At 43.5% G+C, this 14,790-nt stretch overlaps 1 protein-coding gene across 1 annotated transcript; it reads left to right on the plus strand.

Moving 5' to 3' along the window:
• Positions 1-1,455: 1,455 nt before the first annotated feature.
• Positions 1,456-1,896, plus strand: LOC126263230 (alanine and glycine-rich protein-like). The gene has a single exon (XM_049960314.1). The coding sequence runs from the start codon at positions 1,456-1,458 to the stop codon at positions 1,894-1,896; it is 441 nt and encodes a 146-aa protein (XP_049816271.1).
• The last annotated feature ends 12,894 nt before the right edge of the window (positions 1,897-14,790 follow it).

Genomic DNA, 14,790 nt, shown 5'->3' on the forward strand with positions numbered 1-14,790 from the left:
TACAGAACGTAGGTACGTTGGAACATTTCCTCCATTTTACACTTGTCGTGACCGTTTCATCGCCTGTTTTTCTTGTTTCTTTTCTTCTTCCGTTCTTTAAAATAAAAGTCTGTAGGCTGTAGAGCAGCGTACTAAGCTGCTGCCAGCCCGCACCCTTCGGGGGGAATTGAAAATCAAAAAAGGAAAAAAAAAATATGTTGGAACATTTTATTTCGGTTGTTCCAATGTGATACATGTACCTTTGTGAACTTATCATTTCTGAGAACGCATGCTGCTACAGCGTGACTACCTGTAAATACCACATTAATGCAATAAATGCTCAAAATGATGTCGCCAATCTCAATGCATTTGGCAATACGTGTAACGACATTCCTCTCAACAGAGAGTGGTTCACCTTCCGTAATTTTCGCACATGCATTGACAATGCGCTGACGCATGTTGTCAGGCGTTGTCGGTGGATAACGATAGCAAGGTCGCTGATGTTCCACTTGTCGCAGCCATCGTGGATTTTCCGTTGCCCAATAGTGGATATTATGCCAGTTTACGTTACCGCTGTTGGTGAATGACGCTTCGTTGCTAAACAGAACGCGTGCAAAAAATCTGTCATCGTCCCGTAATTTCTCTTGTGCCCAATGGCAGAACTGTACATGACGTTCAATTCCTGGTGCATAGAAATATGGTACGGGTGCATTCGATGTTGATGTAGCATTCTCAACACTGACGTTTTTGAGATTCCCGATTCTCGCGCAATTTGTCTGCTACTGACGTGCGGATTTGCCGCGACAGCAGCTAAAACACCTACTTGGGCATCATCATTTGTTGCAGGTCGAGGTTGACGTTTCACATGTGGCTGAATACTTCCTGTTTCCGTAAATAACGTAACTATCCGGCGAACGGTCCGGACACTTGGATGATGTCGTCCAGGATACCGAGCAGCATACATAGCACACGCCCGTTGGGCATTTTGATCACAACAGCCATATATCAACACGGTATAGACTTTTTCCGCAATTGGTAAACGGTCCATTGTAACAGGGGTAATGTATTACGAAGCAAATACCGTCCGCACTGGCGGAATGTTACGTGATACCACGTACTTATACGTGTGTGACTATTACAGCGCCACCTATCACAAATCGAAAAAAGTGGTCCAAAACGAAGTTGATATCCGTTTGACCTATGGCAGCGCCATATAGTGGGCCAACCATAGCGCCTTCTGGTTTCCCCCTTCAAGCTAGACAAGTTTCGTTCTTTGTAGTTTTTCCGTTGGACGCTTATTTCGTGAGATATTTGGCCCGGTCACTATCAATGGAGCACTCTGTATACCCGGTACTTTGGTGAAGAAATTTCGGAAGGCTGAGTTCAATAACTCCGCTTTGGCAGCACTGTCTTCGATGGTATCTCCAGTGCTATCGCGCAGATAATGCATTGACTGGCACTTGTAGTAGTAGGTTAATGGGTACTGTCTGGAGTGGCGGACACAGGTGTGCTGCGGGCCGAGGTCCGGGGATGTCGGCCAAGACCGTGAGCGGCGGGGAGTGCGCTGACAGAGGAAATCATCGATTGGCGAAGAAACGGCGGCCCGCCGGACGTGGAATGCGGGAGCCGAACGGCCGCAGTGGAGGCGGCCGAGCACTCGTCGGCGCCGCCGCCGCCGCCGCCGCTGCCGCCGGCCCCAGGAATTCCGTAATTAGCCGGCTGGACAGCGTCCGAATTCCGGCGGGGCCGGTGCGCCGCCAGCTGAGGGCGGCCGTGGTGGGTGGGGGCGGCGGGGGCGGCGGGGGCGGCGGGGGCGGCGCCGACTGCTCAGCCGACCGGTGCCACTCTGCCGACGCGGCCCCACGTGCGCCCCCCTGCCGTACCGTGCCGTGCCCCGCCACTCCACTCCATTACTGACACCTCAGCCTAAGTATCCGCAGCACGCATTCCCGATGGTATGCCACCATCCCGAAACCTTCGTCGCCCACCAGTGTTAACAGTCCCGATTCTAAAGGCCACTCCCGGAAATTCTTACCAGAGTGCCACAGCTAGGAGCTGGTATCCATAAATTCCCGAAATAGCAATTTGACACACAAATGTTTTAATGAGTGTATCGAAATACAACTAGGTGTCTCCCTCCGCACGCCAAGTGGCTGCGATCTCTTTGGTTTGATTAACTGTTGGTGTTCGTACTTCCACCTTGCGCTTTTACGAGTGTGTGGTTTTATGACGGCAGAGCTGAAAGAGCGGAGTATCTGCGAGGGTCCTTCAATAAGTAATGCTCTACTTTTTTTTTTCTCAGGACATATTTATTGTTAAGAGTCAGAATTTGGTGACAATATACATCAACATGTCTTGTCCACGTCCTATTTTTCTACTCAGTCGCCATAACGTTCTATGGCTGTAAACCAATGTTGTGGAAGAGCATGTATTCCCTGCTGGTAAAAGCTCTTGTCCTGCATGTTTTCACTGTATGACTGACACTATCGTCATATTCAAAGTGTGATCCCCGTACAAGATCTTTAAGCGGATAAAGAGATGGAAGTCCGAGGGTGTAAGGTCTGGACTGTGGGATGGAAGAGGTAATGATGACCAACCTCATTAGCCAATGTGTTTCCACGTTCTCAGATCTCCATGTGGGCGTGCATGATCGTTTGGAGCAAGATTTCTGTTGGATTTTTGTCCCATCGAACACGTCGGAATCGATTCTTGAGTTTATTCAGTGTCTTCAAGTATGCCTCTGAAATGATGGCTGATCCTCATGGGATCACATCCACGATAATTACGCCACCACAATCCCAGAACACTGCCCCCATGACTTTTCCGGCAGAGGGGCTTGTCTTGAATTTCTTCTTTTGTTGTGAATGACGATGATGCCACTTCATGGACTGTCTTTTTGTTTACGGCGCAAAGTGGTGCACCCAGCTTTCGTCACCCATGACGATACGTTGCAGAAAAACCTCTCTGTCAGTTTCAAAATGCTCCAACAATTCATAAGAAATGGCCTTTCTTTTAATCTTGTGGTCCGCTGTGAGCATTCGTGGAACCCCTCGGGAGCACCTCTTTGAACATCCGAGACGCACTTCCAATGCTGACCGACAACTTTAGAACCAACTATGGAGTTGTGATGCGCCGGTTGGCACAAATAATGGCATCAGCAGTGGCTGTAACAGGATATGCCGAGCGTGGTTGAACATGAAGCTCTGGTGTCTACATTTCCTGAGGCTGTAACTTTCTTTACTCATTGCCTAACAGTGCCCCTATCAACTGCTGCATTGCCATACACTGCACACAAACGTATATGGATGTTCAAACCGGTTTCTTTTTCTACACACAAGAATTCGATAACAGCACGGTGATTGTAACCTGATCGTATGTAGACGCCATTTTGAAGCTGTGCTACGGCTCTACCATCTGCCAGAACGGTTCGAAACTTCACCAGAACAAACATCAAATGTGAAGCACCATCAAGGACATTTGTCCATGTATATTAACGGCCTTTTAAAAAAATGGGTGTCATTTCTTATTGAACGATCCTCATATTAATGTTCGAAAGGTAATAGTCCTATTTGCTGTAGCGATTTTCAAGAAATTTTGACCATAGGTGTAAAGGAAATTGTGGATTTGGTCAATGTATTCAGCCTCTGTAGTGTCGATACAACAATATTCTCTGTAAATCCGTTCCTGAGACCGCAGATCTTGGTCAGAGGATTTAGTTTTACTTTGTCAGAGTAGCAATAAATGTGCGTTAGACAGTCTGGCGACGTATCTACTTTGAAAAGGATGGAAACTCACCTGCCGTATAGTGGAGACAGCATTATTTGAAAAGGACATTGTATTAATACACTCCTGGAAATTGAAATAAGAAAACCGTGAATTCATTGTCCCAGGAAGGGGAAACTTTATTGACACATTCCTGGGGTCAGATACATCACATGATCACACTGACAGAACCACAGGCACAGAGACACAGGCAACAGAGCATGCACAATGTCGGCACTAGTGCAGTGTATATCCACCTTTCGCAGCAATGCAGGCTGCTATTCTCCCATGGAGACGATCGTAGAGATGCTGGATGTAGTCCTGTGGAACGGCTTGCCATGCCATTTCCACCTGGCGCCTCAGTTGGACCAGCGTTCGTGCTGGACATGCAGACCGCGTGAGACGACGCTTCATCCAGTCCCAAACATGCTCAATGGGGGACAGATCCGGAGATCTTGCTGGCCAGGGTAGTTGACTTACACCTTCTAGAGCACGTTGGGTGGCACGGGATACATGCGGACGTGCATTGTCCTGTTGGAACAGCAAGTTCCCTTGCCGGTCTAGGAATGGTAGAACGATGGGTTCGATGACGGTTTGGATGTACCGTGCACTATTCAGTGTCCCCTCGACGATCACCAGTGGTGTACGGCCAGTGTAGGAGATCGCTCCCCACACCATGATGCCGGGTGTTGGCCCTGTGTGCCTCGGTCGTATGTAGTCCTGATTGTGGCGCTCACCTGCACGGCGCCAAACACGCATACGACCATCATTGGCACCAAGGCAGAAGCGACTCTCATCGCTGAAGACGACACGTCTCCATTCGTCCCTCCATTCACGCCTGTCGCGACGCCACTGGAGGCGGGCTGCACGATGTTGGGGCGTGAGCGGAAGACGGCCTAACGGTGTGCGGGACCGTAGCCCAGCTTCATGGAGACGGTTGCGAATGGTCCTCGCCGATACCCCAGGAGCAACAGTGTCCCTAATTTGCTGGGAAGTAGCGGTGCGGTCCCCTACAGCACTGCGTAGGATCCTACGGTCTTGGCGTGCATCCGTGCGTCGCTGCGGTCCGGTCCCAGGTCGACGGGCACGTGCACCTTCCGCCGACCACTGGCGACAACATCGATGTACTGTGGAGACCTCACGCCCCACGTGTTGAGCAATTCGGCGGTACGTCCACCCGGCCTCCCGCATGCCCACTATACGCCCTCGCTCAAAGTCCGTCAGCTGCACATACGGTTCACGTCCACGCTGTCGCGGCATGCTATCAGTGTTAAAGACTGCGATGGAGCTCCGTATGCCACGGCAAACTGGCTGACACTGACGGCGGCGGTGCACAAATGCTGCGCAGCTAGCGCCATTCGACGGCCAACACCGCAGTTCCTGGTGTGTCCGCTGTGCCGTGCGTGTGATCATTGCTTGTACAGCCCTCTCGCAGTGTCCGGAGCAAGTATGGTGGGTCTGACACACCGGTGTCAATGTATTCTTTTTTCCATTTCCAGGAGTGTACATTCGAGGAAAAATTTTGTGGAACCGAGATGATAAGAATGCGAGAATGTCAGAAAGGAAGTTTTCTATGGTAATCTATTTTTTTACATATTCTTAATTGTGTAGTTTCTTATTGTTAGAACATTGTGTATGGTTAAGGTTTAATGCAAAAATGTTATAGTGAAGCGTGTTGATTTGTCTTGAAATTGAAAAAAGTGTCGAGAACTTTATGAAAGGGTGTATTGTTGTTAATGAAGCATAGTTACACTTGGAGTCTTTGTTCTCATTTGTCAGTTGTGAAGCTTAGTTCCTCATTTTTCAGTCTTTACCTTTTTCAGTGCCTTTGTATACTCGCATTGCATCGCGAATTGTGTGCTGCAGTAGCATTTTTATCAAAATTGGTTAGTTGTAAGATACCGTGTTGCATTGCACGTCGGAAGTACGGCAAATGAAATTTCTTTTTGGACAGTCTGATCAATATTACTAACACTAACGGTTTGCAGAACAGACGTGCCTTCCGTGCGCATAGGTAGGCCAACAAATTTAATTATCATCAAAATTCATGTACACTGTAAGATCCAGTGATTGGCGGAATGTATTAGTAAAAATATTATATCATTTCCGAGATTTCAGATCTGTAGAAGATTTCAGAAAACTGCTAACTTGTAAACTGTTCAAGCAATTTGTCAGAAAGCCAGGTGTGGTAATTTATGTGTTCATTTGTTCTGTAATTACAGTGAAGTTCTGGTACAGTGATTGTTTGCGAGGCTAAAGACAAAGATTAACAATATTCAGGATCAACATTTTAATCGGAAACATATTGCTTTGCAGTCAGATAGCGTATGTAAATTTCACCGAAAACGAATTGCTCTCTCGCAGGGGAACTGTTTGATTTACTGGCTAGCCTGGATTTCGTATCGTGTGACGTGTATTTCACATACTTTCGTTCAGAATTTAACTTCACCACCGTACTGTTGCCCCGCACTGAGAACCACGTATTTCAGTATCAGAATAAGTTTCATACATATTTATCAGATACCAAGCAGACAACTGCAAACACGAGTTGTAGTAGAAATGTTACATTACACTTTCATGTTATGTTTTCAAACTTAGCAAAGCCGGCGCAAAGATGCACTGAATGCTGCAGAAACTTTTTGAAGCCCACACTTTTGGTCGGACATATACATATAACTAGTATGAGCGTTAGAAAAACGGTCGAACAACGATTGATAATGAGCGCCGTTCCGGTCTGTCGACAACTGGAATCACACCAGGAAATGTTCAGACAATGAGGAATCCCCACTTCGACCCCTGGGAAGTAGAATTGAACTTGAGAAGCACTGAGGCAAAGCTTGCGATCCACGAATGCTTCAAGATGATGAGAGGCAAAATCGCGCAGAGGTCTGCGGGGAACTTAGCTCTGCTAAGATGATCCAAACCTTCCTTTAAGCGTCATCACTGGTGATTCACGTCGGTTCGTGGCTATGACTCTGAAACCAAGCAGAGAAGAGTGCTCCTTCCCCTCAGCCTAAGCTCAGCAGGTCAAAATATTAAATTCTTGTTGACACCAGTTTTACTTTATGTTGTTGGCCAGACGGGCAACAAATAATTGTATGGAGATGTTCTAAGGCGTTCGACGGAAAATATAGGGAGAAAACATCCACGACAAGAGGCTTAAGAACCACTTGTTGTTCCACCGTGACAATGCGCGACTGCATGCGACCCAAATTACTCAGGAGTTTCTTTCACTAGGAAGAAGATGAACAGTTCTTCCCCACCCGCCGCACCCAGCAGATGCAGCTCCTTGTGATATCTTCCTCTTCCATAAGATAAGAACTAAGCTGATGGGACGAAAGGGACAAAGTGGAGAGGATGCAAGCGGAGTCGACGAAGCTGCTTAAGACCTTAACAGAGAAAGATTCCCAGCATGTACTTCAGCAGAGGTAGGAACGCTGGCATTTGTGTGCTCGTTCCAAAGGGAACTACTTTGCAGCTGATGCTGCAGAAAAAGATCCAGGGAAGACCAAGGGCATACCATGAGAGCTGAGCACCTGGATCATTTTTAAAATATTGCCCCCTCTGATAATCTGTTGCAAAACTTTTAAGAGATTTATTTTCTAAGCTTGCAGTTGAAAGTCAAATTAATTCTCTAAACTTATTAATGCTTACTTCGAAACTGTAACGGTTTATTACTACCAATGCAAGCGAAGTAAAGTAGGTACCAGAAAGCCTTAAATATTAGAAATTTAAATAAATAAATCGCATATATTTAAAATCTTCTAGACTGTGTTCCCGTTGAATTACATGGATAAAATTTACATTTTTTTCTCCTTCACTTCGTAAAAACTGCAACGTTACGTAACCTCTCCTGCCTCCTGGCTGACATCCGACAGGTCCTTATTAACTTCAAGTTATGATCACTTCTTTCACAAGTAGCATTTGACACAACGATTGTTAAAAACATCTTAGTGTTACAACAATGTAATTGAAATCTTATGCGTCTTCCACTTAATTTGGATAAAGCGTATCTGTGCAATAAGCTCAACAGTTTTATGTTTATTTCCTACCAGTTTCAAATTTTACAGTCATGTTCAAAGAGAAAAACATTGTACGTCAGGGGATTAACCATATAGAAATATGCAACATATATAATTGGCATAATATACTGTCCTAACGCTGTCCATATAAGCACGTTTTGTCTTGGCACAATTACAGCACTGAACATGTGATAACGCCACACTTGGCAATGAACGAGTGAAATTGCGGCTTACTTACAGAGCGGGTGCTGTCAGCAGTTTTCACAACAAATCTGCCAAGACCTTAAGCCAGTTTAGCAAACTGTTTCTATTCTTTCGTCTTTTCCTGCATTGGGAGCTAGATTCCTTACTTAAAAACGTTATGGAGGAGATAAAGTTTGAGAAAATCTTGTATAATTGTCAAAAGAGGACTCCAACGACCAAAATGTAAACACAACTAGTACATAAGCAGTACAGAAACTTTTTAGCCCGCGTAATGGCGTTACAAGCTAGAAGCTAACCGAGCGTGGAACAGGTGGCGGTATACAGCAATGGATAACAGGACAGGATGTGCACAACAGGTCCTGTAGCTAGTCAGAAATCACTGCTACGAGGAACACTGAGTTGGATTCTCAATCTACCACAGCTACTTTGTTTAGATTACCTTTTTTCGATCTACATTAAATTAAAAAAAAAATCTTTTTAGCAGACCTTTCAATGGACAATACATAAAACTAGCGAGTTATTTGCAAAACCTAATAAATTATGGAGTAAACTTGCTTTGGGTAACTCACACACCCCTCTCAGGAACGGAAGGGTTAAGATCAATTTTAATAGCTACTGTTCCTATGGGAAAATCGCTCAAACTATTTTGGGAACAGCAGCTCTCTTATTGAAAAGAGTTTGAAATAAAAAAGGTTTCCACAACTAGAAAACAAATTTATCAATACATACATTTTTATGCTCCCTTCTACCGTACAATACACAAATATTATTTACCTGAGTATTGTGAATTAGATTTATTCTTTTCTGATGTAGGTTTCTTGTGAGAACCTATGTTTCCGAACTGAGACACAATGATGGAGTCTAGCCGAAAGCGAGAGCACTTGTTCTGCGCATGCGCCAAAAGTGAAAGCTGACCACTGCAACCAACTACGATCCGCCTTTTCGAGAATGGGGACGACCGCCATTCCCACCACCGAACATGTAACATAATAATTTAGAATAAAACATTACCAAAGGACATCAACTATGATGCTGACTTTAGGCAAGCTCTGAAACATCGTATTTTATTTTAACATAAAAACTTAATCTTAAATTTTTTGCGCCCCCAAAAATTTTGGCATCTGGCCCACTGGCCCCACCCACGGTAAGGCACTGGGTAAGACGTATATATTTTAACTAATATACTTTGTGAAGCACTGGGTACCACTTCGTAAATACATTGAAGAGAGCACATAGTGAACGTAGACCAATTCGAACATGTTCAATGACACAAAATTTAGGTGTAGAGGGGACAGAGCTTCTGACGTTTGTAGAGATAGGTTCTGTGACGCACCACACCGTACAAAAACTGTGTGATAATGGAGTTTCTTCTTTAATCATTGTTTCATTATTTAATTATAATTTACGTGCACTTGAGTGCGACGTTTGCAACTTGATAAAAAGATCACTGGGTTTAATGCGCCAGCTGCAGCAATATGTATTGATTAGGTTAGAACTTTATTGTATTATTATTATTATTATTATTATTATTGGATGCGATTGCATCCCACTGAATCACGGAGGGCTTAATGAATCAATTTTCTGCTCTCATCTTTTCTCTGTGAATTCTGTGTTTCTGTTCAATCCATTCTGTTTCTGTGGCTTTTCTTTTTCATTTCTCATATTACTTTGTATAAGTTTCCGTCCCATAGTAGCGAGGAATTTAACTGTGTTCTCATTAGATCTTTCTGACTTATTGAATCTAAGGTATAGTCATCAGTCGGTCCAGCTACGTTAAAGTTTCTTGTTGCTGGATTTTGACCTCCTTCTTTGAATGGCTGTCTTGAGGTGGTATTATTTTTCTCATCTTTTCCGGAACTTTAGTCTGTAGCCATCTTCCAATCCGTCTGGGCGATGAATTTTTCTCGTAATTTTGCATTCATTCTTCATGATGATTTTCATGTCACCTTTTATGTAAGGTGTGAGAGTTTCGTTGGCAGACTGTGCTTCTGGTTCGATAACTGTATTGTAGTGTATGGCTTTTGTAAATATGGAGGAACATATCCTGGTTATAGATGATGTGATTTCTTCCATAGACCCTTCTACGTTTCTGTAGGCTACTCCTTTATGCTATTTTTTCCTCCATCAGTAAATTTATGGAATTTGCCTAGGTACTTGATGTGTGGGTGTTTATTTCTATCATAGATTCGGATTGATTATGAAATTACGAATATAATGGTGTCGGTCGAGGGTTGATGAAGTTATTAATTCAGAAGTCTTAGAGATGAAAGGATGAAGAGGCTTATCTCACTAGGGGTAAGATAGATACTGCCTACAGGAAAATTAAAGAGACCTTTGGAGAAAAGAGAACAACTTGTATGAATATCAAGAGCTCAGATCGAAACCAAGTTCGAAGCAAAGAAGGGAAAGCAGAAAAGTGGAAGGAGTATATAGAGGGACTATACAAGGGCGATGTACTTGAGGACAATATTATGGAGATGGAAAAGGACGTAGATGAAGAAGAAATGGGAGATATGATACTGCGTGAAGAGTTTGACAAAGCACTGAAAGCTCTGAGTCGAAACAAGGCCCCGGGGGTAAACAACATTCCATTATAAAAGTGGTTCAAATGGCTCTGAGCACTATGGGACTTAACATCTATGGTCATCAGTCCCCTAGAACTTAGAACTACTTAAACCTAACTAACCTAAGGACATCACACACATCCATGCCCGAGGCAGGATTCGAACCTGCGACCGTAGCAGTCGCGCGGCTCAGGACTGAGCGCCTAGAACCCATTCCATTATAACTACTGACAGAATTGGGAGGGCCAGTCCTCACAAAACTGTACCATCTGGTGAGCAAGATGTATGAGACAGGGGAAATACCCTCAGACTTCAAGAAGAATATAATAATTCCAATCCCAAAGAAAGCAGGTGTTAACAGATGTGAAAATTACCGAAATATCAGTTTAATACGCGACGGCTGCAAAATGCTAACACGAATTCTTTACAGAAGAATGGAAAAACTGGTTGAAGCCGACCTCGGGGAAGATCAGTTAGGATTCCGTACAAATAATGGAACACGTGAGGGAATACTGACCCTACGACTTATCTTAGAAGATAGATTAAGAAAAGACATATTTACATTTCTAGCATTTGTAGAAGTAGAAAAAGCTTTTGACAATGTTGACTGGAATACTCTCTTTCAAATTCTGAAGGTAGCAGGGGTAAAATACAGGGATCGAAAGGCTATTTACAATTTGTACAGAAAGCAGATGGCAGTTACAAGAGTCGAGGGACATGAAAGGGAAGCAGTGGTTGGGAAGGGAGTGAGACAGGGTTGTAGCTTCTCCCCGATGTTATTCAATCTGTATATTGATTAAACAGTAAAGGAAACTAAAGAAAATTTCGGAGTAGGTATTAAAATCCATGGAGAAGAAATAAAAACTTTGAGGTTCGCCGATGACATTGTAATTCTGGCAGAGACACCAAAGGACTTGGAAGAGCAGTTGAACGGAATGGACAGTGTCTTGAAAGGAGGATATAAGATGAACATCAACAAAACCAAAACTAGGATAAGGGAATGTAGTCGAAAAATGTCGGGTGATGCTGAGGGAATTAGATTACTAAATGAGACACTTAAAATAGTAAAGGAATTTTGCTATTTGGGGAGCAAAATAACTTATGATGGTCGAAGTAAAGAGGATATAAAATTTAGACTGGCAATGGCAAGGAAAGCGATTCTGAAGAAGAGAAATTTGTTAACACCGAGTATAGATTTAAGTGTCGTGAAGTCGTTTCTGAAAGTATTTGTATGGTGTGTAGCCATGTATGGAAGTGAAACGTGGACGATAAATGGTTTGGATAAGAAGAGAATAGAATCTTTCGAAATGTGGTGCTACAGAAGAATGCTGAAGATTAGATGGGTAGATCACATAACTAATGAGGAGGTTGTTGTTGTTGTGGTCTTCAGTCCTGAGACTGTTTTGATGCAGCTCTCCATGCTACTCTATCCTGTGCAAGCTTCTTCATCTCCCAGTACCTACTGCAATGAGGAGGCATTGAACAGAACTGGGGAGAAGAGGAGTTTGTGGCACAACTTGACTAGATGAAGGGATCCGTTGGTAGGACATGTTCTGAGGCATCAAGGGATCACCAATTTAGTACTGGAGGGCAGCGTGGAGGGTAAAAATCATAGAGCAAGAGATGAATACACTAAGAAGATTCAGAAGGATGTAGGTTGCAGTAGGTACTGGGAGATAAGTAGCATGGAGAGCTGCATCAAACTGACTGAAGACCACAACAACAAGAAGTGAGTCGATGAATGTTTCATCGTCAATCTGTGGCCATTGATTTTTCGCCTGGGTAGAGAACTGTCGACTGCCATGGAAGCAGAAATTTTTAGTTATGCTGATTATTTATTGCTAATAATTAATATATAAGATGGTGCAAATCCGTAAAGGTTCCGAGCCTTTGCTCTGAATTTCAAGTTACGACTACCCCGGGTTTACTACACTATCTTCACAGAACTGGCGCTACTTTAGTCTCGGAACTACAGAGTTGTGGGTCCGTGACGTCACTGGCCGGAGCAGATACTAACCGCCACTCCCGTTGTATTGGCTAACAGGCGGAGCCGTCTCAGTCTACAGAAGTCAAGGGAGACGGTCTCGACACCCCATTTCATTGAGCGCGTACTCAGGGGCACATCGTGATAGCAGGAGCGCGAGTAATACCGCCACTTTCAGTCTCTGTGATTTCGTTACTTGGTACCAGCCACGAACGGAGCAGTTCGTTTTAGTACCACAATTTCTCAATCGAACGCTCGTGGTAATTTCGGTCACATGATCTACAATCATGACGACTTTGTCTATGCTGACTCGATAAGCTAATTTGTTTATATTATTTATTTTTATTTGTTTTACACGTCTAGTTCCGTAGGATCAAATTGAGGAGCAAATCTACAAGGTCATGGAACGAGTTAGTATGCGAAATTACGTCATAAAAGTAACAACAGATAAATTAAAATGTTTATGAACCAAAAAAAGTCCAACCATAAGTTTATGCAAAGGCTACCAACAATATAACACAGGAATCAGCTTAATTTTACAAGGAACTCCCCAACAGAGTAGAAGGAGTTGCCCATGAGAAAGCTCGTGAGTTTCGATTTCAGAGTGCGTAGATTACTGGTAAGATTTTTGAATTCTTGTGGTGGCTTACTGAAAATGAATGCAGGAGTATAGTGCACGCCTTCCTGCACGAGAATCAAGTCAGTACTATCAAAGAGCACGTTGCATTTCTGCCTAGTAGTAACTGAGTGTAAACTCCAAATTCTTGGGGATAGGCAGATATTATTAAGAAAAAACGACACCAAATAATGTACAGTGTCTGATTTATCTTGACCATCCTATATAACTATTTAACCAGATGCAAATTACAAAATGTTTCAAGCAAAATGTTCCGTAGCCGTCAGGGGGACATCAATCAGCATGAGTGCCTTCGTTGTAGCTTCGTTTTTTACAAAGATATGAATAGCGGTATGACGTCTTTAAATGACACCATGTATTTTTTATTCTGTAATTTATTTCCTCTCCTAAAGACCTGTTCAAAAATGTACCATTCACTGAAACACAACGTTATTAATTACGTAACACAACACTGACGTCGACGCTCCCATGTAGAATACACACCCGTCATTCCGTCAACTATAGCCAGTTGAAGAGTTGTGTGAGTAGAATGTACACCAACGAAGATAAGGTAGAAAAGCTACTCATCTATGGGGAATGTAGGTTAGCAGAACAGTAATTGTAATACTGTTTTCTTATGTACGGGTACGTTTAGTACAGTAGTTTAGTCCTTTTAAATACTGTTGTGTAGAGTAGGCACACAATAAAGGCTGTCCCTACAAACTACATCGACATAACGTTTCTTTTCTTGTTTTTGTTGAAGGTAGGGGAAATGCTACGCAGGCAGCGGAACTGTATAGAGAGAAATGTCCTGACAAGGACACACATCCCCGACGGATGTTTTCTCGTCTTGTTGCGACGCTTCAGGAAAAGGGAAGTTTCAACCCACGACAACGCAATTGTCGTAGCACTCGCACAGACGAAGCTGCCGAAGCTACTGTTCTCGCTTCCGTTGCTATGAATCCACATGTGAGCACACGACAGCTTGAACACGAGATTGGCATTCCTAAAACCAGTGTACATCTTATTCTTACACGTTACCGGTTCCATCCTTATCATGTAAACCTACATCAAGAATTGCATGGGAATGATTTCCGGAATAGTGTACAGTTCTGTCAGTGGGCACAACACCAAATCCTCGCCAACCCGAATTTCTTCTCCAATGTTCTATTTACCGATGAATGTTCCTTCTCAAAGAAAGGACAGATAAATACAAGGAACATGCATTATTGATCCAGCGACAACCTTCGATGGCTTAGACAGGTGCAACATCAGCATCAGTGGAGAGTTAACGTCTACATCTACATCTACATCTACATGATTACTCTGCAATTCACATTTAAGTGCTTGGCAGAGGGTTCATCGAACCACAATCATACTATCTCTCTACCATTCCACTCCCGAACAGCGCGCGAGAAAAACGAACACCTAAACCTTTCTGTTCGAGCTCTGATTTCTCTTATTTTATTTTGATGATCATTCCTGCCAATGCAGGTTGGGCTCAACAAAATATTTTCGCATTCGGAAGAGAAAGTTGGTGACTCAAATTTCTTAAATAGATCTCGCCGCGAAGAAAAATGTATTTGCTTTAATGACTTCCATCCCAATTCGCGTATCATATCTGCCACACTCTCTCCCCTATTACGTGATAATACAAAA

This window comes from Schistocerca nitens, chromosome 6, assembly GCF_023898315.1.
Source record: "Schistocerca nitens isolate TAMUIC-IGC-003100 chromosome 6, iqSchNite1.1, whole genome shotgun sequence".
Classification (NCBI taxonomy): Eukaryota; Metazoa; Arthropoda; class Insecta; order Orthoptera; family Acrididae; genus Schistocerca; species Schistocerca nitens.

Excerpts from the sequence above, each read along its gene's own strand:
- LOC126263230 (XM_049960314.1), top strand. The coding sequence starts at position 1,456 with ATGGGTACTGTCTGGAGTGGCGGACACAGGTGTGCTGCGGGCCGAGGT.